At 35.2% G+C, this 23003-nt stretch overlaps 1 protein-coding gene across 5 annotated transcripts in view; it reads right to left on the minus strand.

The window, feature by feature from the left end:
* ZRANB3 (zinc finger RANBP2-type containing 3) overlaps positions 1–23003 on the minus strand; it is a 300848-nt gene that overhangs the window by 75284 nt on the left and 202561 nt on the right. For all 5 annotated transcript variants that reach the window (XM_077861515.1, XM_077861516.1, XM_077861514.1 and 2 more), the window contains 2 exons: positions 9940–10111; positions 8463–8579 (listed from right to left, as the gene is read on the minus strand). In XM_077861515.1, the coding sequence (XP_077717641.1) occupies positions 8463–8579; positions 9940–10111 (289 nt within the window). The remainder of the gene's footprint in view (positions 1–8462; positions 8580–9939; positions 10112–23003) is intronic.

Consider the following 23003-nt stretch of genomic DNA (forward strand, 5'->3'; position numbering starts at 1 on the left):
GCTTTCTGTTGATTATTGTTTGTATGATTTATCTTTTTTCATCCATTTTCCACTCTCACCTTTCATACTTAGAACTTTTTGCAGTTATCATATGATTTATGCAATGATAATTCCTAACATTTACTTGTTGAGTTTGTATCATTTACATTTAATGTAATTATTAATAGAATTGGATTAAAAACTAACATCTTGTGTTCTGATTGACCCAGCTGTTCTTTGTCCCTTTTCCTTTCTTTTCTGGCTCTGGATTAACTTAGAATGCTTTATGCATTAGGTTACTATATTGTGTCCACTCTATGTACATTTTAAAACTTTTTATTGTGAAATAATTTTAGACATACCAGAGGCTGCAAATATAATAGAGTTCCTGCATGACCTTAACATGGCTTCCTTAATGATAATTTCTTATATAGCCATAGTACAATATTGTGACCAGGAAAGACATTGATTTAACAATATTTTCTATCACTAAAATTCCATTGTTTTGAAAATGTTATAAATATGGTATCATGATATATGAAAACTTTTGAGACTGGCTTCTTTCAATGAGTATAATGCCTTGAGATTCATCCAATTTGTTGTGTTTATCAATAGTTCATTCCTTTTAACTGAGTATTCTATTGTATGGATATACTACAATTTGTTTTAAGGACATCTGGGTTTACTTCCCAGTTTTTGGTGATTACAGATAAATTCCCGTAAAGGAGTCTGTGTTAACCTAAGTTTTCATTTCTCTAGGATAAATATCCAGGACATTTAGACTTTTACGGTTACATTTTATCTTCTCTATTGGTTTATAAGCTTCTTGAAATAATTTTTTCTTACTTTCTGTTTTTTATTTATAGCATTTCCATTTTGCTGTCTTTAAAATATTCATATTCTTCCAAAATTCCCACCTTTTCATGCATATTGTTTATCTTTGCTACCATTTTATAACACTTCATAGCTTCCTAAAAGCCCTTGTCTAATAGTTCTACAGTCTAGGTCATTTATCAGTTTGGCTTTATTGATGCTTTATCTTTGGATTAGTTTTTTAAAATTGCTTTTTCATTTATTTCATAATTGGTCTTATGTGCTAGAAATTATGAGTAGAAGAACAAGACAGTCTGAGGTAACTGATATTTACACACCAAGAAATAGGCTTTTTTTCTTTTTCTTTCTTTGGCCAGGGTGATAGTGTGGGAAGGATTTGTATCTGTATTTGGATTCTCTTTTTGTTACATTTACCTTTAGTACATTACAAACTTTGAACACCCCCAGCAACAAGATGCTTCTACCTTGTGATAAAGTATGCCAAAGCTTTTTCTAAGTATTTCAGATGAACTCTTAGCTTCCAGTAGTCCTTGCATGCCTGTACTATGGTCTCTCTCCCCACCAGTGATAGACTTATCTTGATGATTTCTCAGTGTTAAGTTCTTGGTAGGGGGCAGCAGACATTTAGGTCTCTAGAACCAATTCAATTTAAGGCAGGCCCCTTGATCTAGCTGAACCTTAAAAGTGGCACTTTCCTGGAGTTTCTGTCTCTCTCACTGACACTACACTGTGTCTGCTTCTCTCCCTGATACCATACCATATCCACACTATAGATAGTTTTGGGCAGGACAGAGGTTCCTACCTCTCCTCCAGTATTGATGGATCTTTGTCTTATAACAGTCCAAGGTCCTAATTTCAGTAAAGTTTTCTGCCTAGCCTGCAGAGCAGACAGCTTTTGTTACAAACTAGCACTCAAGAGCAATTTCACTTAGTATGAGAAAGGTTCTGGAAGTAGATAGGCTATTGTACTTATGCTCCACTAATAGGGTGCTCTATCATCTTCTAGTCGGTACCTGGAAGAGGCCAAAGGAAATAAAGCTTGTGAGTGAGTGTGGACTTGCTGTGTCAAGACCCCCTATTAGTCTGAACAGTCATGATACCCCATGCTCAGTCTATAATTTTCTTAAAATTTTAGCCATTTTCTTTTTGTCCACATTTATAGTAACTACCCTCATCCTAATTTTGCTCTACCAGGTAAAAAATTTTCATGTGTTTCATTTCTTCTCTCAACAAATTCATTAAAGAAGAACATTTTCTGAACCTAAGAAAGGGTATCTATGAAAAACTTAAAGATAACATCATTATTAATGGTGAAAGGCTGAATGATTTCCCTTTAGAATGGCAGCAAGGCAAGGCTGTCCAATCCTATCACTTCTATTCAAAATTGTATTTGCATTCCTTCACTGTGATAGGGAAAAAAAATAAAAGACATACAGATTACATATATGAAGTGTCTTTATGTGCAGACAAAAAGATGTTCTATGTAGAAAATCCTAAAGAATTTACAAAAATTCCATAGAATTAATAAGTGAGTTCAGCAAGGTTAAATGATAAAAAGTCAATAAATAAAAATAGATAACAATTCTATAATTAGCAATGAAAGAGTAGAAATTTTAATTTAAGAAATAGTTACAGGATATTTGCCCAAGATGGCAGAGGAGTAGAGGCCTTAGTTTTGTCTGTTCCCTGGAATTCAGCTAGATAGCTATCAAATAATTCTGAACACCTGTGAACTCAACCGGAGATCTAAGAAAAAAATGGCTGCAATTCTACAAACAGAAAAGCAACCACTTTCTGCAAGGCAGGAGGTGCAGAGAAGTGAATCAGAGGCAATATATCAGAAGATAAATGGCAGGGGGAGGGAGTCTCCACAAGCCAGCTATCAGAAAGTGATAGATCAGTGGAGTGCAAAATCAGAACTTTCAGATGTCTGCTCCAGTGAGAGGTGTCCCTGCCTGAAAGGTGCTCAGGTGGCCAAGTGGGACAGAAGCCTAGATGGGACAGTGTGGTCTCAGGATCCCTGGGGTTACAGAAACAATGGGAGTGCCTGAGTGGGGCAGAGTTCCCAGGCAATGGAGTGGTGATGCCAGCCACAATCAGTGAGTCCAAGAGTGGGCTTTCAGCTCGGTGTTGCCATAAACTGGAACTGTGGCACAGTTGGGCAAATATTCTCTGAGCAGAGGCCCAGCAAACAGCAGAACCAGAATAATACACAACTCCTACTCCCTGTTGGAGGAGCAGCATGGATATGCAGGGTTTGGAGACTTCAAACAGGGTCACATCCCTGAGACGGAAATGCTGGGTCACTTGCTGAGTGAGCACAGAGTGTAGATTGAGACCATGGAGACAGGAATGATTGACTGCTTTTCCCTGAGGGCACACTGAGGAGTGGGGGTGTGAGCTTTCAGCTCTGGGGCTGGAGCTTGGGAGGCTGCAATTTTCATTCTCATCCTCTAAGGCAGAGCAGAAAGCCTTCAGGGAACAAAAGTCACATAGAGAAATCCAAAGCCATTTACACTTAGCCCAGCCCCTGGCAAGGGCAGTGCAATTACATGGGGCAAAGACTTGTGAGAATCAATGCAACAGGCCCCTCCACCAGAAGATCAGCAAGAGCACCCAGCTAAGACCAAGTTTACTGATCACAGAGAATGGCAAAACTCCATTGCTTAGGAAAAATAGTATATAGAATTCATGGGGTTTTTTCTCATGATTCTGTAGTCTATTTTCATTTTTTCCTTTTTCCTTTTCAACCAATTTCTTATTTTATCAACTTTTTTCAGTCTTTTAAAATTTTCCCTTTTACATTTACATCCTATCATTTCATTGTATTTAATTTTATTTTTGCATATATATGTTTCATTTTCTCAACAATTTTGAGATGTAATTTCTTCTAATAGACCCAAATACACCAATAATCTAGTGTATTGCTCTGTTTTCATCTGTCTGATTATATTCTCTTTTAATTTGCTTAAAGTCTTTTTTAAATTATGTATGTATGTATTTATTTATTTATTTGAGACAGAGAGAGAGAGAGAGAGAAGCTGAGACACAGGCAGAGGGAGGAGCAGGCTCCATGCAGGGAGCCCGATGTGGGACTCGATCCCGGGTCCCCAGGATCACGTCCTGGGCTGAAGGCAGGTGCTAAACTGCTGAGCCACCCAGGGGTCCCCTGCTTAAAGTCTTTTTAAATTTTCATCTTTACAGTTACATTCTATCTGACTGCCAAGGACCAAATCAGTATGGATAGAAGTAAGATATTGGAACTAGAGTTCAGAATAATGATTATGATGACACTGGCTGGGCTTGAAAAAAGCAGAGAAGACACTAAAGAATCCTTTTCTGGAGAAATAAAAGAACTAATCAGGTCAAAGCAAAAAAAGGTTAATACTGAGATGCAATAAAAAAAAAAGTGGCTCTAACTGCAAGGATAAATGAGGCAGAAGAGAGAATTAGTGATATAGAAGACAAAATGATGGAGAATAAGTAAGCTGAGAAAAAGAGATAAATAACTACCGGTCCATGAGGGGAGAATTTGAGAGATAAGTGATACCATAAAGCGAAACAATATTAGAATAATTGGGATCCCAGAATAAGAGGTGAGAAGGAGAGGGACAGAGGTATATTTGAGCAAATTATAGCAGAGAACTTCTCTAATCTGGGGAAGGAAACAGGCATTCAAGTTCTGGAAGCACAGAGAACCTCCCTTAAAATGCGAAATATCTATCTATCTATCTATCTATCTATCTATCTATCTATCTATCTATCCATCCCTTGACATATAATAGCGAAGCTTGAGAATTTCAGAGACAAAGAAAAATTCACTGAAAACTGAAAACAGTTTGGGACAAAAGGTCCCTAACCTACAAGAGCAGAAACATTAGACTGGCAGTAGCTCTATCCACAGAGACCTGGCAGGCCAAAAAGGGCTCCAAAGCCCCCAAAGGGCTCCAAACTCTATGAGGCCAGCATTATCTTGATCCCAAAACCAGACAAAGACCCCACCAAAAAGAATTATAGACCATATCCCTTGATAAAGTATTCATGAACAACAACAAAAAAAAAAACCCAAAAAACAACAACAAAAAAAACCACGATAAGATACTACTTCACACTGGTCAGAATGGCTAAAATTAACAAGTCAGGAAATGATAGATGTTGGCACAGATGTGGAGAAAGGGGAACCCTGTTACATGGTTGGTGGAAATGCAACCTGGTGCAGCCACTCTGGAAAAAGAGTATGGAGGTTCTTCTTCAAAAAGTTGAAAATAGAGCTACCCTATCACCCTGCAATTGCACTACTACGTATTTACCACAAAGATACAAGTGTAGAGTGATTCAAAGGGTCACCTGCACCCCAATGTTCATAGCAGCAATGTCCACAATAGCCAAACTATGGAAAGAGCCCAGATGTCTATCAACAGATGAATGTATAAAGAAGAAATGGTATATCTATATAATGGAATACTACTCAGCCATCAGAAAAATGAAATTTTGCCATTTGCAATGATGTGGATAACTAGAGGGTATTATGCTCAGCGAAATCAGTTCATCAGAGAAAGACAATTATTATATGATCTCACTCATATGATTTTAAGAATTTAAGGAACAAAACAGAGGATTATAGGGGAAGGGAGGGACAAATAAAACAAGATGAAATCAGAGGGGAGACAAATCACAAGAGAAACTTAATCATAGGAAACAAACTGAGGGTTACTGGAAGGGAGCGGGCTGGGGGTATGGGGTAATTGGTTGATGGACTTAAAGAGGGCATGTGTTATAATGAGAACTGGGCGTTATATACGAATGATGAATCACTGACCTCTACCTCTGATACCAATAATACATTATATGTTAATTAATTGAATTTAAGTAAAAAAAGAACTATTTACAAGTGCATAAAAAGAGATGAAATAACTAGAGTAAATCTGGCAAAATGTATTCATTGAAACTAGAAAATATGGCTGGGGGAAATGAAAGAAGACACTCTTTTCATGGGTCAGGAAATTCAATACTATTAAGAAGTCAATTCTTCCAAATGAATTTATAGATTCAAAACAATTCCAATCAAAACTGCACATACTTAAAAAGCTAATTCTAAACCTCATAAAGAAAAGCAAAAGACTTACAGCAGACAGAATGATTTTGAAATAAAGTAGGAGTGAACACCATGTGATTTCAAGCTTTGTTAGAAAGGTACAGAAACCAGATACTGTAGTATTATGTCAAATTAGACGTATGGGTCAATGAAACAGACCAGAGCTCAGAAACAGACCCACACATATATGACCAAATGATTTTTTTATGAAGGTGCTAAGATGTGTCAAAGAGAGAAAAATGGTTTACAATAACGAATATTAATTGAAAACTGAAAATCCACACGCAAAATAAATAAGCAAATAAAATCCACCCAGACCAAAACAACCAGATCTCTATCCTTAACTTGGTACCACATAAAAAAATTAACTCAAAATAGTTCTAGGCCTACTTATATAAGCTAAAGATATAGCACTTTTAGAAGAAAACATGGTAGAAGATATTTGTGAACATGGAATAAGCAAAAATTAATTAGGACTTAAATAGCACAAAATATGGAAAAAAAATTATAAACTGGACTGTTTCAAAATTTAAAACTTCTGTTCTCTGAAAGACAATGTCGAGACAATAAAATGCAAACTACAGACTTGGAAGAAATACTTTGAAAAGGCCTATATGTTAAAGGACTTGTTTCTACAATATATATATAAACAATATGAGCACATCTATCTCTGTAGGGAACTAGAAACATAATACCAATTAAAAAAATATATATATATTATATATATAATATATAAGTCACCACTAGTCTGTAGTGACTAGTGGCTCAGTGGGTTGAGCATTTGACTTTTGATTTCAGCTCAGGTCATGATATCAGAATTATGGGAGCCATATCAGGCTCCATGCTCAGTGGGGAGTTGACTTGAGATTCTCTCTCTCCCTCTCCCTCTGCTCACCTCCCCCACCCCATGCTCTCTCTCACTAAAATAAATCTTAAAAAAAGAGAACTCTTATAATCCAATATAAATATGGACTTGGTATGCACAGACTATATGATATATAACAGATATATGATATCTATTGTGGATATAAACACATGAAAATATGCTATCATTAGACATTAGGAGAAGGCAAATTAAAATAACAAGGAGATACCAGTACATATCCTGGAAAATAGCTAAAATTAAAAAGACTGACAAGTACTGACAAAGATGTAGAATCACTGGGAACTCTCATACATTGCTACTAGGAATGCAAAATGGCACAGTACTTGAAAAACAATTTGGCAGCTTTTTATAAAATTTAACCTGTGCCTTTCATGTGACCCAACAGTCCCATTCCCAGTTATTTACTCAGGTAAATGAAAATCTGTTCATACAAAGACCTGTACATGAATGATCATAACAGTTTTACTTATAATGGCCCAAACTGATAAGATCCCAAAATGGCCACTATCTGGTGAAGGAAAAAAACTGTTATATGGGCAGCCCTAGTGGTGCAGCGGTTTAGTGCCGCCTGCAGCCTGGGGGGTGATACTGGAGACCCGGGATCGAGGCCTAGGTTGGGCTCCCTGCATGGAGCCTGCTTCTCCCTCTGTCTGTGTCTCTGCCTCTCTCTCTCTCTCTCTATTTCTCTGAATAAATAAATAAATAAATCTTAAAAAAAAAAACCCTGTATATATCTGTACACTGGAACATTATTCAGAAATAAAAATGAAGAAACTAATTACATATGCAAACCATGGATCAATATTCAAAAGCTTTTTGCTAAATGAAAGAAGCCAGACATAAGGCTACATACTATTTGATTCCATTTTTGGAACATTTAGGAAAATGCAAAACTACAGTGATAGAAAGCATAACTGAGACTGCAGAGGTGCAGAAAGCAGGTATGAGGGAGATGACTACAAAGGTGAACCAGGGAACTTTTTGGGCAAATGGAAATATCCTTTATCTTGAGTGTACTGGCGATTTACTCTGTGTATTTGTCAAACGTCATCAAGCTATATATATTTTAAAAGGACAAATTTCCCTGAATGTGGAAAAAAAAATCTTATAAAAAAATCTCAGAATTGGAAAGGAGTGACACTCATTAGCATGTCTAAGTTCTACGATGCTAGTAAAAACAACGTGTGATGAGCCTACTTTATATTCACACTGAGAATTAAAAACTCTAACACCTCTAATTTGCACTTTCAGACAAACAATATGAGCACATCTATCTCTGTAGGGAACTAGAAACATAATACCAATTAAAAATGATTGACTTAAATAAAAAACATTATTTGTGGCAATTATGTAGCAAAGACCACAGAAAAATCTGATGACAAAGATGAATATATGTATATTCTTTAAATGAGAACATGTAAAGCATATCATATTCCCTCATCAAAGTGTACCCATATATTGGAAAGGATCAATAAATAGATCTGTATAATGGTCTCCATTATACTATTGTTTACTTAGAATATATCCAAATTTTTCCATAACAGAGAATTTAAAAATTAAATGGCTAAGGCATGTTACAGTATGCAAATAAGCTGTTTAAATAAAAGCATTAAAATACATTAAACAATTTGTATCAAGACAAACACATGATGTCCCAACAAAGATTACCTTGGCAATAGCTGTTTGTTTAAACATGCGAGTAATCAATCCCATGACAGTCTTAGTGGCTCCTGAATTTGGAGCTTTCATTAATTTTTCCCATTCTTCAAAGCTGCTATTCAATTCCTATTTGGGAGAAAATAACAATGTTTAGAAATATGGCATAAAGAACAGAACAGGGATGCCTGGGTGGCTTAGTTGGTTAAGTGTCTGACTCTTGATTTTGGCTCAGGTCACGATCTCAGAGTCATGGGATAGAGCCCAACATCAGGCTTGGAGTTCAGTAGGAAGTCTGCTTTGGATTCTTTTCCCTTCCTTCTCCCTTCCACTCTGCCCCTCTCTGACTGCACATTCTCTATCTCTCAAATACATAAATAAAAAAAATTTTTTTAAAAAAAGAATGGAACAATTAATAAAATAATGAATTTTGTCCTACTTTTTTCTTTTTTTCTTTGTAAAGATATGAAAACAAACTCCCAAAGATACCAATGTATTCATTTAAAAGCATCAATATGGAGATAGGTCAGTCACATGTTCACACCAAAGACAGAAACCAAGGAAAAGCTGTGGGTGAAAGCCAAGCCCTTTGCTAACACCACAAACAATTAGAGATTCCCCTTAAGGAAAAACATTTTGTAAAGTTAAAAAAATAGTTTGCATACATAAGAAAGGAAATAATGAAAATGTATATGGTAGCAAAGTATTTTCATAATGATATATGATTTCATTTAAATAAGCATAAAGACTTGAAGAATATTAGCTGAAGAATAATGTAATATAATTATATACTCTTATTTTTCTTTCTAATGCTAACATAGTAGATAAAGAAAATCAGGTTATTCTTTTATTACCAGTAATATATTGCTCAGGGTTTACAAAATGTCTACCTTAAGCTTTCAAAATCAAACAATGCAATAAGTAGTCTTTGTCAACAAAACCTTGTCCAGATTTAAAGAAATTTCAGAGAATATATAAGCACTGTACTCCATAAAAGTAAATGTAGGTAAGGATTAGGTAAAATACAATATGGCTTTCTAATATATGGACCTTCACATCCTCCAACATGATCATAGAGTTTTCAGATCTCAAAAAGATGCCCATATCCAAGTTATTCTAGAAGATAGCTCATACTTGAAAAAAATCCTAGAGCAAGAAACACAACTTCCCTTCCTAATTATTGGGCTTGACACCCTATAGGTACTTAGAACTCTTACTACTAAATCTTCCTTGCAGGTGAAGTGCTTTTAATCTAGACTGAACAGTAATAATCTTTTTAAATCAGTAGGATACTGATTCTTTTCACATTATTTGATGATTTAAATTAAATATTTCCTATTCTCTCGAAATGATACAAAGCCAGTTCATATGTTCTATTAATTAATCCTATTTTAAGAAAACAGACCTTTCCTTCTATCAAATATCAGTATGTATAATCTTTCATTAACATGACTTAAAGTAAGCCTTTGAATCAAACAAGCATTCTCACCTTGGCAGCTGCTGATGGAAGATCAAAGGGAATACGCTGTCTGACTTTAGGGGGCAGCTGGGTTAAAACATCATTCTTCAATCTTCTGATCATTATGTCACTTAATAGCTGATGAAGTTCATTCAGATTTGATGCCCCTCTGCAATCCCACTGAGGCCTTCTACCAAAAAATCTGTTAATATGAAGAAAAACCATGTAGCAAAGCTAAATGGTAGGAATAGGAAAACAATTTATCCATTTTTTTCCCTTTTAATGATAAGGAGCCATCACACTGTTTTTCTGTTACTTCTGAATGCAAATCAGTTTCTAAAAGCTCAGCTTGAGAAAGAGTAATGAGAATGATTACACATCATACTCAGCCATAGAAAATGTTAATTGTCTAATGTACTGTTTACGCTGAGTTAATGCAAGGCTAGAATGAACTGAAAACTGTAAGTATCATTGGCATTTTGGGTGGGCTTACAAATAGTGTGCTTAGCAGGTCTAGCCCCAATTAGGCACTGACTGCTAGTACACCAGCTAGTCTACATAACAGTCAAACCACCTAAAACCCTTCCATATCCTCTAAGAGAAGGTATCTCCCAACAAGCTGTTAGGTATGGCAGATTCATCTCTTGCTGATCACTTGGTCTTTGTTTTTTTTTTTTTTTTTTTTTTTTTTGATCACTTGGTCTTTGAAACCACTGGATATACAGTAAAGGAATTAGGAGGAAAAAAAAAAAAAGGACAGAAACCCACCATGAAAGAGAGAATGGTGAAACATAGTATAAATAATTTCAACAAACGTTTAGAAGTTGATGTTGACAGATAAGTGGTAGCTGACTTGGCAAAAGAAAAGAAGCCACAACTTAATATGCTTGCAAAAGTGAACACGTCCTCTAGACTTTTGAGAAGACTGGGAGTTGGAAGCACCAAACAGTGACGGCAGGTGTGAAGACAAGGGTTGGAATCTATTAGATTTATTAAACTTAGACATCAAGACAGCTGGCCTACTAACATTTCCCCCATTATTGTGATAACCCAAAACTTACTCAAAAAATTTCTAATCATCTCCTAGGGGCCCATACTATTGAAGATAGCTGGTAGAGAATAATTAACAACAGGAAAACTCCTGTTAGGTTCTATCATGATTACTGATACTGATAATTAAATGACTATTTATTTTAATGGCATTTTGGTGATATTTTAGCACAACAGTGTCAACTGGAGAAATCTGAAATTCGTTAACATTAATTTTTTAACTTACATACATTTTGATAACAAACATACAAGAATAGTATAGACAATGTTAAAAACATGCACTTGGAGGGGTCTGGGTGGCTCAGTAGCTTAAGCATTTGCCTTTGGCTCAGGACATGATCCCAGGGTCCTGGGACTGAGCCCCATATCAGGCTCCCTGCTTAACAGGGAGTCTGCTTCTCTCTCTCCCTCTGCCTCTCTCTCCACAATTTGTGTGCTCTATCACTCTCAAATAAATAAAATCGTAAAAAAAAAAAAAAAAAAAAAAAACAAACCCATACACTTGCATGTAGAATTAGAAAAATTGAGTGAATATATGCCACTATTATCTGATAAAATTATAGACACTGCTCAGTTGTGATCAAAAAGAAATTCAATTCTTGTTTAAAAAAAGCTAAGTGCTGGCATTGTAAAAAAGATTTACTAGACTTATTTATACTTTTCATATATCATATTACTGGGAGTTTGACTTCCTTTAATGTTTTATGTCTATTAATATTAAAAATTCACACACTACAGAAACTGGAAAAATAACTTGCCAATACCCAATTATGTCACCATTTTTTCCATTCACAATCATAGTACTTAAGTTACATTTTGACCTTATGGAAAAAAAAAATCTAATGTTTAGAACTACCAATGATGGGAAAAAGAGGTTGGATCTTTTGTTTTTTGAGAATGAAATGTTTACAATTAAAATCAATTATTTAGCATGCTCTCCACTTATGCAACATATTCTGCAAGAATACAACATGCTAATGGAAGTTTTCTGGCACAATTGTTCCACACTGGTATGGACAACACACAGATGTCTTCAAACAGGCCAACCATAGAGGCTGCACTTGCCTGCTTCAGACCACCGATATTCTTGCTCCAAAAGGGCAGGTCTGTTTATAAGTCAGAGCAATCTAACTTCAGATGCCACTACACGTGTAACAAGCTTGTGACAAAAAGGTTATTTCACTCTTCCAGAAGAGGATGAACTACAAGAAACTTTTGTAGCCAGTTGCCTCCTAGGTGTCTTACCACTGATTGACTGTAAGCCCTATGCTTGGATTAGAGAAATCCTTTCTCCCAACACCTTTCTCTTTAGGCTGGAGTCAGACTGCTAGAGGTTGCAATGACTCTAAAGAGTACTGGCAGGACCACAGTACTGCTGAATCTCCTGCTTCAAGTTTGGATTGCAAAGGGGAAATGAAATGGGGAGGAAAGGCTAAAAGAAATGCCATCTATAAATGTCTACTCCCTTCCTGCTAAAATTGATGGTAACTATATATACTTTTGAAGTAGCCTATTCTTTTATTTAAGCAGTTTTATTGAAATATAATCCATAATGTCATATAATTCACCCCTTTAAAGTATATAATTCAATGGTTTCTCATATACTCTCAAATATGGACAACCATTACAGTAAATGTTAGAACATTTTCAACATCTCAAGAAGGAACCCCATAATCTTTAGCTATCACTCCCTTAATCACTGTCCTGCCTGCCAGCTCTAAGCAATCATTAATCAATTTCCTATCTCAAAAGATTTTCCTAAACTTTCATATACACAAACTCAGATACTAGATATTCTTTTTGATTATCTCCTTTCACTTTTCTTTCACAGTTTTTTTTCAAGGTTCATCCATGCTATAGCATGTATTCATTCTTTTGTAAGGCCAAATAATATTCCATTATATGGAGAAACCACTATTATTTATCCATTTATCTGTTGACAGACATTTTAGTTGTTTCCCACTTTTTGACTTTTAAAAAAATTTATTTATTTATTTGAGAGAGGGAGAATATGTGTGTGAGACAGAGTGATTACAAGTAGGGGGGAGGAGCAGAGGGAGAAGTAGGCTCCCAGCTGAGCAGGGAGACAAATGTGGGACTCAATCCCAGGACTCGGGATCATGACCTGAGTTGAAGGTAGAAGCCCAACCAACTGAGTCACCGAGGCGCCTCCAACTTTTGGCTTTTAAATAATAAAACCAACAACAAAACAAAATCAAACCTAACCAGTCTTTCCTTACTAGGATCTGTTTGCCATTTACTTTCATTGTATCCACATGAACTTACTTTTAACTAGAAGGCTGCCTATAGCATTAAGCTGTTGTTTTTTAAATTTTTAAAACTATATTTTTATTTTTTTAAAGATTTATTTATTTATTCATGAGAAACAGAGAGAGACAGAGACATAGGAAGAGAGAGAAGCAGGCTCCCCATAGGGAGCCCGATGAGGGACTTGATCCAGGATCCCAGGATCACACTCTGAGCCAAAGGCAGACGCTCAACTGCTGAGCCAACCAGATGTCCCTTAAAACTATATTTTCAAATAATACTTTTTTTGAAGTAATACATGCACAGAGTTAAAAAAGAAAAATTTCAAACGATTTTGATCAGTAAGTCCAGGTTTTGATATATTCTCCCTGCTTCAAAGTCAAGATAACTAATATATAGAGAAAACAAAAACCCACATTTGGGGACAAAGAAGATGAATGTCTCTGTAGTCTAGAAACAGAACAAAAATGTAAAGAAGAGAACAGGGTTGAAGACATCAATCTGCTTGTTTTATGTCTAAGAGCAGGCAGTGAGAAACAAGAACCAGGGTTATAAAGAGAAAGTATTTTTCTGTACAGTTTTAATATACAATAAATTTTCCAAGAACTGCAAATGCTGTTAATTCCACAGACTATTATATATTCTTATGTTTGAAATGTAACTCTGAGTTGCTTGCCAATTTGGAAAAATCATATTGTTAACACCATGACTGTGGTAGCTGACCTGCAAACATATACAGATGTATTAGCTTACATTTCTAGAGCAGGTGTTCATAATGATTCTACACATATATCAAATTTCATTACTTAAATGATTCATGCCTTTCCACTTTAATATCACTGATATTCACACATTTGTAACAGTATAGTTGGAACAGTTTTCCTCTTAATGGTATGTAAAATAATAGTACATATAATTAAGGCAGTCATAAATTCAATAACATCCAGTATCCAATATGTATATAAATGTACATATTTTGTTCTTATTTTAAATTGCCTTCTAGTGTAGTCATTCCTACCTATTTACATCCTAAAGTACATATTATTTTATTATAGTTTGTATAATTTTTATTTCTCCTCTATGTAATACTGGGGTTTTATTAGTTTTTTGGAACATACATAAAGACAGAGATTACTGTATCTATGAATTTCATTTAAGTATTATAACGGGAGCACTATACAGCATTTATTACTAAAAAAGTAAACATTAGGTCTATTAAGTCAAAAAACACTGCTCTACAATACAACCATTTCCCTGTCCCCATTATGGTCACTTACAAGTATCATGCAACTAATTCACAAGACTAAGTTCTGAGGAAAAACAATGCGTGTGTGTGTATTTGTGTATATTTTATGTACTTCAATCTTTAACACAAATTAAATTTTAAAAAGCCCCAAAAGAGCAATAAAGACAGAAAAAAAAACCCCACAACATTTTAAGATGAATGTATAAAATTTTCCATGCGATGTTAGAAAACTACAAGTATTCTGAAGGTCAATGTAACTTGACATCCAAGACTACTTAGCTACAAAGATCCAAGAATGGGATAAACTTATTGAGTCACTATGTTGTATGTCTGAAACTAATGTAGTAGCATTGTGTGTCAACTAAACAGAATGGTGATTCTGATCACCATAAATAAAATGTAAAGAAATACTTCCTAAGATAAAAGAGATATTAAACGGAACTCATAAAGTCAAATTGTCTTCAGTGGAGTAAGTATATCCCAGGGTATGTTAGTTGCTATTTACCACACCCATCTCTGACCATTCTAATCTCTCCTACATAATACTAAGAATAAACTTCCTAAAATGTAAATTATCTAAGCTTAAAAACCTTCAACAGGAGACTTCTGGTTTCCAGTTGAGCATGTAACGAGCTTAGAAGTTACCAATCCATCCTAACAAGTAAAAATCTAAACAAATTCTTCTTAGATTTGTCAGAGAAGTGAGGTCACAGGGCAAACCACTGCCCCCCAAATTGGAAAGACATACAGGTGGATACAGAGAATCACAAGGGACCAGAGCAGAAGCCGTGGAAAAAAACTTCCATGGAAACCAGCAGCAGAATAAGCAAATCTAAACTGTAACTGATGAATTGCTGGAAGCTCACTGGGAACAACTCTGAGTTAAAAACTCTAGGGGGATCCAGTCGCAGGGGACCCCCAGACTTGTGTGGGTTTTACCTACAGAAGCTCTACAGTGAATGAATATAAGATAAAAATCCTCTGATGTTTCTGGCATGGAGAAAAGAAAAGGAACAATTTTGAAACATTTCAGACCATTCTGTTCTTAACAAGGCCTGTATTTAAGAAAAAGTATTTTATTGGAGCTTAACCTGCCAGGATTTTATCAGAGCCTGACTGCTCTAAAAAGAAGGAAAATATCCAACTTTGTTTCCTTCTAGACATCCTTTCCTGACTAAGGGGGTAAAAGCCACTGAGAAGCACTGATTTATTTCACAGTCCAGGGGCATAAGTTCAAAAAAAGATTTAGACCTATAGACTATAGAAGGCTTCCCCTCCCTCTACAACATACACCACTACATCATTAGAAGCCATTTTCTGAAGTTCTCTTCACTCAGTTAATCACATCCACTTTTCAACAAAAAAAAATTACAAGGCATACTGAAACTTAAAAAATAGTCTGAAGAGACTGAATAAGCATCAGAATCGGAGTTCTTATGGCAGGAATGCTAGGATATTTTTTAAAAGATGATAAATATGATAAAAGTATTAACAGGAAAAGTAAAAAACAAGAATAGATGGATAATATATACAGAGACATGAAAATTCTAAGAAAGAATGAAAAAAATGCTAAAGACCATAAACACTATAACACAATCTATGAAAGAAGTAATTAATGAGTGGGACCATTAAAATAAAAACATTCTGCTCTATGAAAGACAATTTAAGAGAAATGAAAAGATAAGCCACAGATTGGGGGCAATATTTCCAAAAGATATATCTGTGAAGGACTATTTTCCAAAATATAGAAAGAACTCTTAAAACAGTAAGAAAAATGAACAACCTGATTTAAAAAATGGCAAAAGATGTAGATGTAAATGTAGATGTCATCACACCAAAGAAGATATACAGATTCCAAGAAAGCATATGAAATGATGTACAAAATTATAAATCATTAGAGAAATACAACATAAAACAACGAGATATCCATATATACCTATTAGAATGGCTAAAGTCTCAAACACTGGGATGCCTGGGTGGCTCGGTGGTTGAGCATCTGTCTTTGGCTCAGGGTGTGGTCCTAGAGTCGAGGGATCAAATCCCGCATTGAGCTCCCCATGGGAAGCCTGCTTCTCCCTCTGCCTATGTCTTCGCCTCTGTGTGTCTCATGAATAAATAAATAAAATCTTTAGGAAAAAAAAAATCTCAAACACTAACAACACCAAATGCCGACAAGGATATGGAACAAGAAATCTCATTCATTGTTAGAGGGAATGTAAAATGGTAAAGCCACTTTGGGAGAATATTTGGCAGTTTCTTACAAAACTAAACATAGTCTTACTATACATATACCAGTCATGCTCGTTGGCAACATCTAAACAAAAACCTGTATATGAATGCTATTGCCAAACTACCAAAACTTGGAAGGAACCAAGATATGCTTCAGTAGGTGAATGGGCAAGCAGTGGTACATCCCAGCAGTGGAATATTATTACACACTAAACAAGAATGAGTTATCAAGCTATGACAAGACATGGAGGAAACTTAAATGATTATTACTAAGTCAAAGACGTCAATCTGAAAAAGCTATATACTATGTGATTCCAACTATTAAGTAATCCCTAAAAGGCAAAACTATGGAAGTAATAAAAGATAAATGGTTGCTAGAAGTTATAGAGGAAGGAGGGACGAGTAGGCAAAGCACAGAAAAATTTTCAGGCAGTTAAAGTACTCCATGTGATGATACTACAATGGTAGATACATGCTTTATATCTTTGTCAAAACCCACAGAATGCATAATATCAAGAGTGAACCGAAATGTAAACCATGGTTACAAGGTAATAATAATGAGTCAATGCAGCTGCATTAACTATACCAAATGTACCACTGTGGTGCAGAATTTAATAATGAAGGAGTTTTTACATTTTTGAGGATACGGGGTATATGGAAACTCCCTGTACTTTCCACTCAATTTTGCTGTGAACCCACATGTGCTCTTAAGAAATAGTTTATGAATTTAAAAAAAAAGTGGTGGGGGAGGGCTGCATATATCAATCTCTGCCCTCTATAATCCCCAAATTCCCTTCCCAAAGCCCACTGAATCTATGGATCTTCTTAGTTAAGAGTGGCTGTGCTGATGTCAGATTGCTTAGGATCTTGAGCTGAAGGTCTTTAAAGTGTCCAGAGCCCAAAAATTTTCAAAGGCTTAGGAAGATTTTAAAAATAGGAGAAATAAAGAAAAATCCCAAACCCCAAAAATCCCCCCAAATGCCAATAGCATCAGTTCCAATGATAACAGTATAATCAAGTGTACTCTATGAAGTGATAAAGTACCACTATCATCTTTATTTTATGAACAAGGAAGCAGAAGCATAGAAAGGTTGAAAATTTTGTCCAAGCTCTCAAGGATGGTAACAGCAGTACTAGGATTCAAACTTGGCAGTCAGAATTCAAAGTCCTGCTTGAATAAAATCCCATCTTTGATATAATAATATGAAAATCATATTGAGACACCTGGGTGGCTCAGTGGTTGAGCGTCTGCCTTTGGCTCAGGGCATGATTCCAAGGTCCAGGATTGAGTCCCGCATTGGGCTCCTTACAGGAGCCTGCTTCTCTCTCTGCCTATGTCTCTGCCTCTCTCTCTGTCTCTCTCATGAATGAATGAATAAAATCTTTTTTTAAAAAAAAGAAAATCATATTTAATATGGAATTGGGATTATTTAACTATGCCAGAGTTCATTTGTGTATGTGTTTTGGAGGGGAAGGTATAAAAAAGCCAGGAGATTCTGAAACTAGGAAACATTCCTGACTTCAGATCTTGTCCTTTTCTTTCTTAACTCTCAGTTTCCAAAATGTGTGAAACAGGAAGGTCCTCTATTTTATTTTATTTTATTTTTTTAATTTTGTATTTATTTATGATAGTCACACACAGAGAGAGAGAGAGGCAGAGACACAGGCAGAGGGAGAAACAGGCTCCATGCACCGGGAGCCCGACGTGGGATTTGATCCCGGGTCTCCAGGATCGCGCCCTGAGCCAAAGGCAGGCGCCAAACCACTGCGCCACCCAGGGATCCCAGGTCCTCTATTTTAGACAAATGATTGAATAAAAGGTAGGTTGTGCCAAATATGAACTATTAAGCAACTCTTCAAAAGAACCAAGCATAGGTTGGAGAGAATCGGAGAATATTTTTTGCAAATCATATTTCGGACAAGGGATTAATATTCAAAATATATAAAAAAAACTCATAGAACTTAACAACAACAAAACAACCTGGTTAAAAAATAGGCAGAGGATCTAAGTAGACATTTTCCAAAGAAGACATACAGCTGAACAACAGGCACATGAAATGATGTTCAACATCACTAAATTACTAGGGAAATGCAAATCAAAACCACTACGAGATATTATCTCATACCTGATGGTATGGCTATTATCAAAAAGACCAGAAATAGTGTTAAAGAGGATGTAGAGAAAAGAGAACTCTCATATTCTGTTGGTGGAAATGTATACTGGTCTAGTTACTATGGGACACAGTATTCCTTAAAAAATTAAGACTAGACCCACCATATGATCTAGCTATTCTACTTCTGGGTATTTATGCAAAAAATATACAAATGCTGATTCAAAAAGATACATACATTCCTATGTTCACTGCAGCATTATTTACAATAGCTGAGAAATGGATATGTCCATTGATGGAAGATGTGATATGTATACACATACACACACAGACACACACACAATGGACTACTACTCAGCCACAAAAAAAAAATCGTGAAATCTTGCTGTTTGTGACAACATGGTTTAATCTTCAAGATACTATGCTAAATGAAATGTCACACAGGGAATGGCCATGGGGGAGTGGGAAAAATGGGTGAAGATGATCACTGTATGGTGATAGATGGTAACTGGAGTTTTGGTGGTGATTCTTGCATACAGATGTTTAATATAATGTTGTACACTTGAAGCTTATATAATGATACATGCCAATTTTATCTCAATTAAAAGAAGTTTATAAATCTTCCCATGTCTCCAAATCCAGGAAAATAACACATTTTTATTAACTGACCATTGGACACACATCTATAATGCCTTTTCTACATTTTCTACTGCTTATACTTTGATTGCCTCTTCACATGACAACCTTGTACCTACAAAGAAATATACTTCAGACTTGAACCAAGCATGGATGATCAAATTTTATTATTGTTACTTTTAAAAAGTTTCTTTCAGGTTTGTAACTTATCAGCATGTGTTATAAAATTACTTCTGAATTGTCAAATTTGAAAAATCTATCAAGTTTGTGCTATATATCAGCTCTATGAATTTGAAAAATTATTCTGGCCCTGTACCACTTCAACCTTGCTTCTCCACTATTCATGTCCTTCCAGCACCAGTACCAAGGACAAGTTCACAAACCAGTACATCTGCCATCCCTGCTCCAGGAATATTCCTGGAAGCCATTCCCATGTTGAGTTGACTATCAATAACCTAACTATACATGGAAATTACTGAGAACTAGATAAATATAGCCTTCTAAACTCAAACTAAATGTATCTTCAATATACTTTCCTCTTACCGTGACCCCCAAAATGCTTGCTGATACTCCAATACCAGCATACAATACAAATACCCATATAATACATAGAACATAATATATATACACACACACACACACATACACACACACAAGAACTAGAAAGAGATCTTTCAATCTATTAATATTAAAATAGCCTACTTCTATAAATATGACAGGGACACAAGACCTGTGAAAGCTGCCAAAGCCCTTCCCGGAGCCTTGAAATGGGCCTAGATAAATGGGTGATTCTGTAAGGTTCATTAGTTTTAGGGCAAGGAAAGAAAAGTATACAAGTTTGTCAGTGCAATAACAAAGAGGTAAGGTATGTAGATGAAAGGGGAAAGGTGTAAATAAATAATAAAAAAGAAATATTTTTTAAAAAATATACTTTAAAGTACAAAATAGCAGCAGAATGGTTTAAGGTGAAATTAAACATAAGAGAAACTGAATTCTTAAGAACCAAAAATTAACAACAAAATTTTTAATGTCTCTAAATGTCTATAAAACATGAACCTTAAAACTACTTTGAGATTAATATAGCCATTTTCTCATTCAGATTTACAAAGTAAAATTTCCTTTTTCCTTTTCTAAGTAAGAATAAACACAAACTTATTTTTTTATTACATACATTTTTAAAAAGGCATTTCTCAATAGGCACAAATTATTAGTTCATGATGGTGAAATAGGAAGTATATGGCCAAGAATATACATGCTTATCTATGCTCCTAGAAACATACATACAGATACGTGAACACATAAAAGCCCACATACAGAGTTAACATTTGAATTTGGAAATTACCCTCTGATTTTAAAAATATATTTTTTAAGATTTTGTTTATTTATTTGAGAAAGAGAAAGAGAGAGCACAAGAAGTGGGAGAAGGAGAGGGAGAAGCAGACTCCCCACTGAGTGAGAACTCCAAAGCAGAGCTCGATCCCAGGACTCTGGGATCATGACCTGAGCCGGACACAGATGCCAACCGACTGAGCCACCCAGGCACACTTGATTTTTTTTTTTTTTTAATGTAAGTTCCCTTATGTCCCTTAACAGCTATTCTTTTTTCTAATCCCCACCTCCTGGGAAAAACTAAACCATTTCTGCCCCTATAGTTGTGCACATTCCAGAATGATATATAAATATAATCCTACAGTGTGCAGCCTTTTAAATCTGATTTTTCACTTACCATAATTCATTTGAAATTCATCTATGTTGTTGTATGTATTTGTAGTTCATTTCTTTTCTGATGTGTAATATATTCCAGTTTATGGCTATATCATGACTTGTTTATATTAATCAGTTGAAGAACATCTGGATTATTTCAAGTTTTAGGTGACTATAAAAAGCTGCTGTAAACATTTGCACACAGATTTTTTGGTGAACATATGTTTTTATTTATCTTGACTAAATACCCAAATTGGGACCCCTGAGTTGTATGGTAGAGGTATGTTTAAGTTCATAAGAAATTGAACCTATATCATTTTGCATTCCCACCAGCAATATACGTAAGATCCATTGTTTAGTATTGTTGCCATCATTTGGTATTGTCAGTTTGTAAAATATTACCTATTTTAATGCATGTAGACTGGTATCTCACTGTGGTTCCAAATACTATCTGTCTAATATTTAATGATGTCGAACATCTTTTTTTTTAGCATGTGCTGCCGAAGTGAGTACATGTCAAACATCTTTTGAAGTGCTTATTTGAATTCTCTATATCTTCTTAGATGAAGTCCCTAACTTAACACTAACATTTTTTTTGTTTTATTATTGTTTTGAGAGATTTGATATAATTTTTAATAAATTCTTTTGTATATTACAAAAATATATATATAAACATATCTTGTTTATTAAATATGTGCTTTACAAATAAGGTTTGTGGCTTGTCCATTCATTCTCTTAATAGAAGGTATCTTTAGAAAAGATTTTTTTTCAGGATGCCTGGATGGCTCAGCAGTTAAGCATCTGCCCTCAGCTTGGGGTGTGATCCTGGAGTCCCGGGATGGAGTCCCACATCAGACTTCCTGCATGGAGTCTGCTTCTCCCCCTGCCTTTGCCTCTGCCTCTGCCTCTCTCTGTCATGAATAAATGAATAAAATCTTCAAAAAAAAGATTTTTTTCTATTTTAAAGTAATAAATTTCATCACATTTTTCTTTTATAGTTCATGTTTCTTATATCCTATATAGTAAAAGAAATTTGCACAAACCAAGGTCACAAAGATTTACTCTTTTATTTCCCTTAAGTAATTTTATTTTAAATTTAGAATTCATTTTTAATTAATTTTTCAATTGTGGTAAATACACAACATAAAATTTGTCATCTTAGTCATTTCTAAGTGTATAGCTCAGGAGTATCAAGTAGTTCATAAAAGTGCATACCCTACCACCATTAATCTCCATAACTTGTTTCATCTTGTAAAACTGAAACTCTGCACCCATTAAACAATAACTCCTCATTCACCAATACCTCCAGGCCCCGGCAATCTCCATTCTACTTTACCTCCCTATGACTTATAGTTACTCTAAGTACCTCATATAAGAAGAATCACATGGTATTTGTCTTTTGGAGACTGGCTTATTACATTCAGCATAATGTCCTCAAGTTTCATCCATACTGCTAGTTATGTTAGAATTTTCTTTTTTTTTTAAGGCTGAATACTATTCGAAAATGTGTATAAACTACATTTTGCTTATCTAGTCATCCATTAATGGAAACAAGGGTTGATTTCACATTTTACTACTATGAATAATGCTGCTATGAATCAGGTGTACAAATATCTTGTCAAGATCCTGCTTTCAATTCTTTGGAATATATCCCAGAAGTAAAATTGCTGGATCATATGGTAATTCAGCCCACTGCCTTCTGGTCTCCAAAGTTTCTTTCTTTCTTTCTCTCTTTTTTTAAAAGATTTTATTTATTTATTTGAGAGAGAGAAAGAAGAAGAGAGAGAGAGCACGAGAGAGGGGAGGGTCAGAGGGAAAAGCAGACTCTCTGCTGAGTGGAGAACCCAATG

The sequence above is a fragment of the Canis aureus genome, chromosome 20 (assembly GCF_053574225.1).
Source record: "Canis aureus isolate CA01 chromosome 20, VMU_Caureus_v.1.0, whole genome shotgun sequence".
NCBI classification, from domain to species: Eukaryota; Metazoa; Chordata; class Mammalia; order Carnivora; family Canidae; genus Canis; species Canis aureus.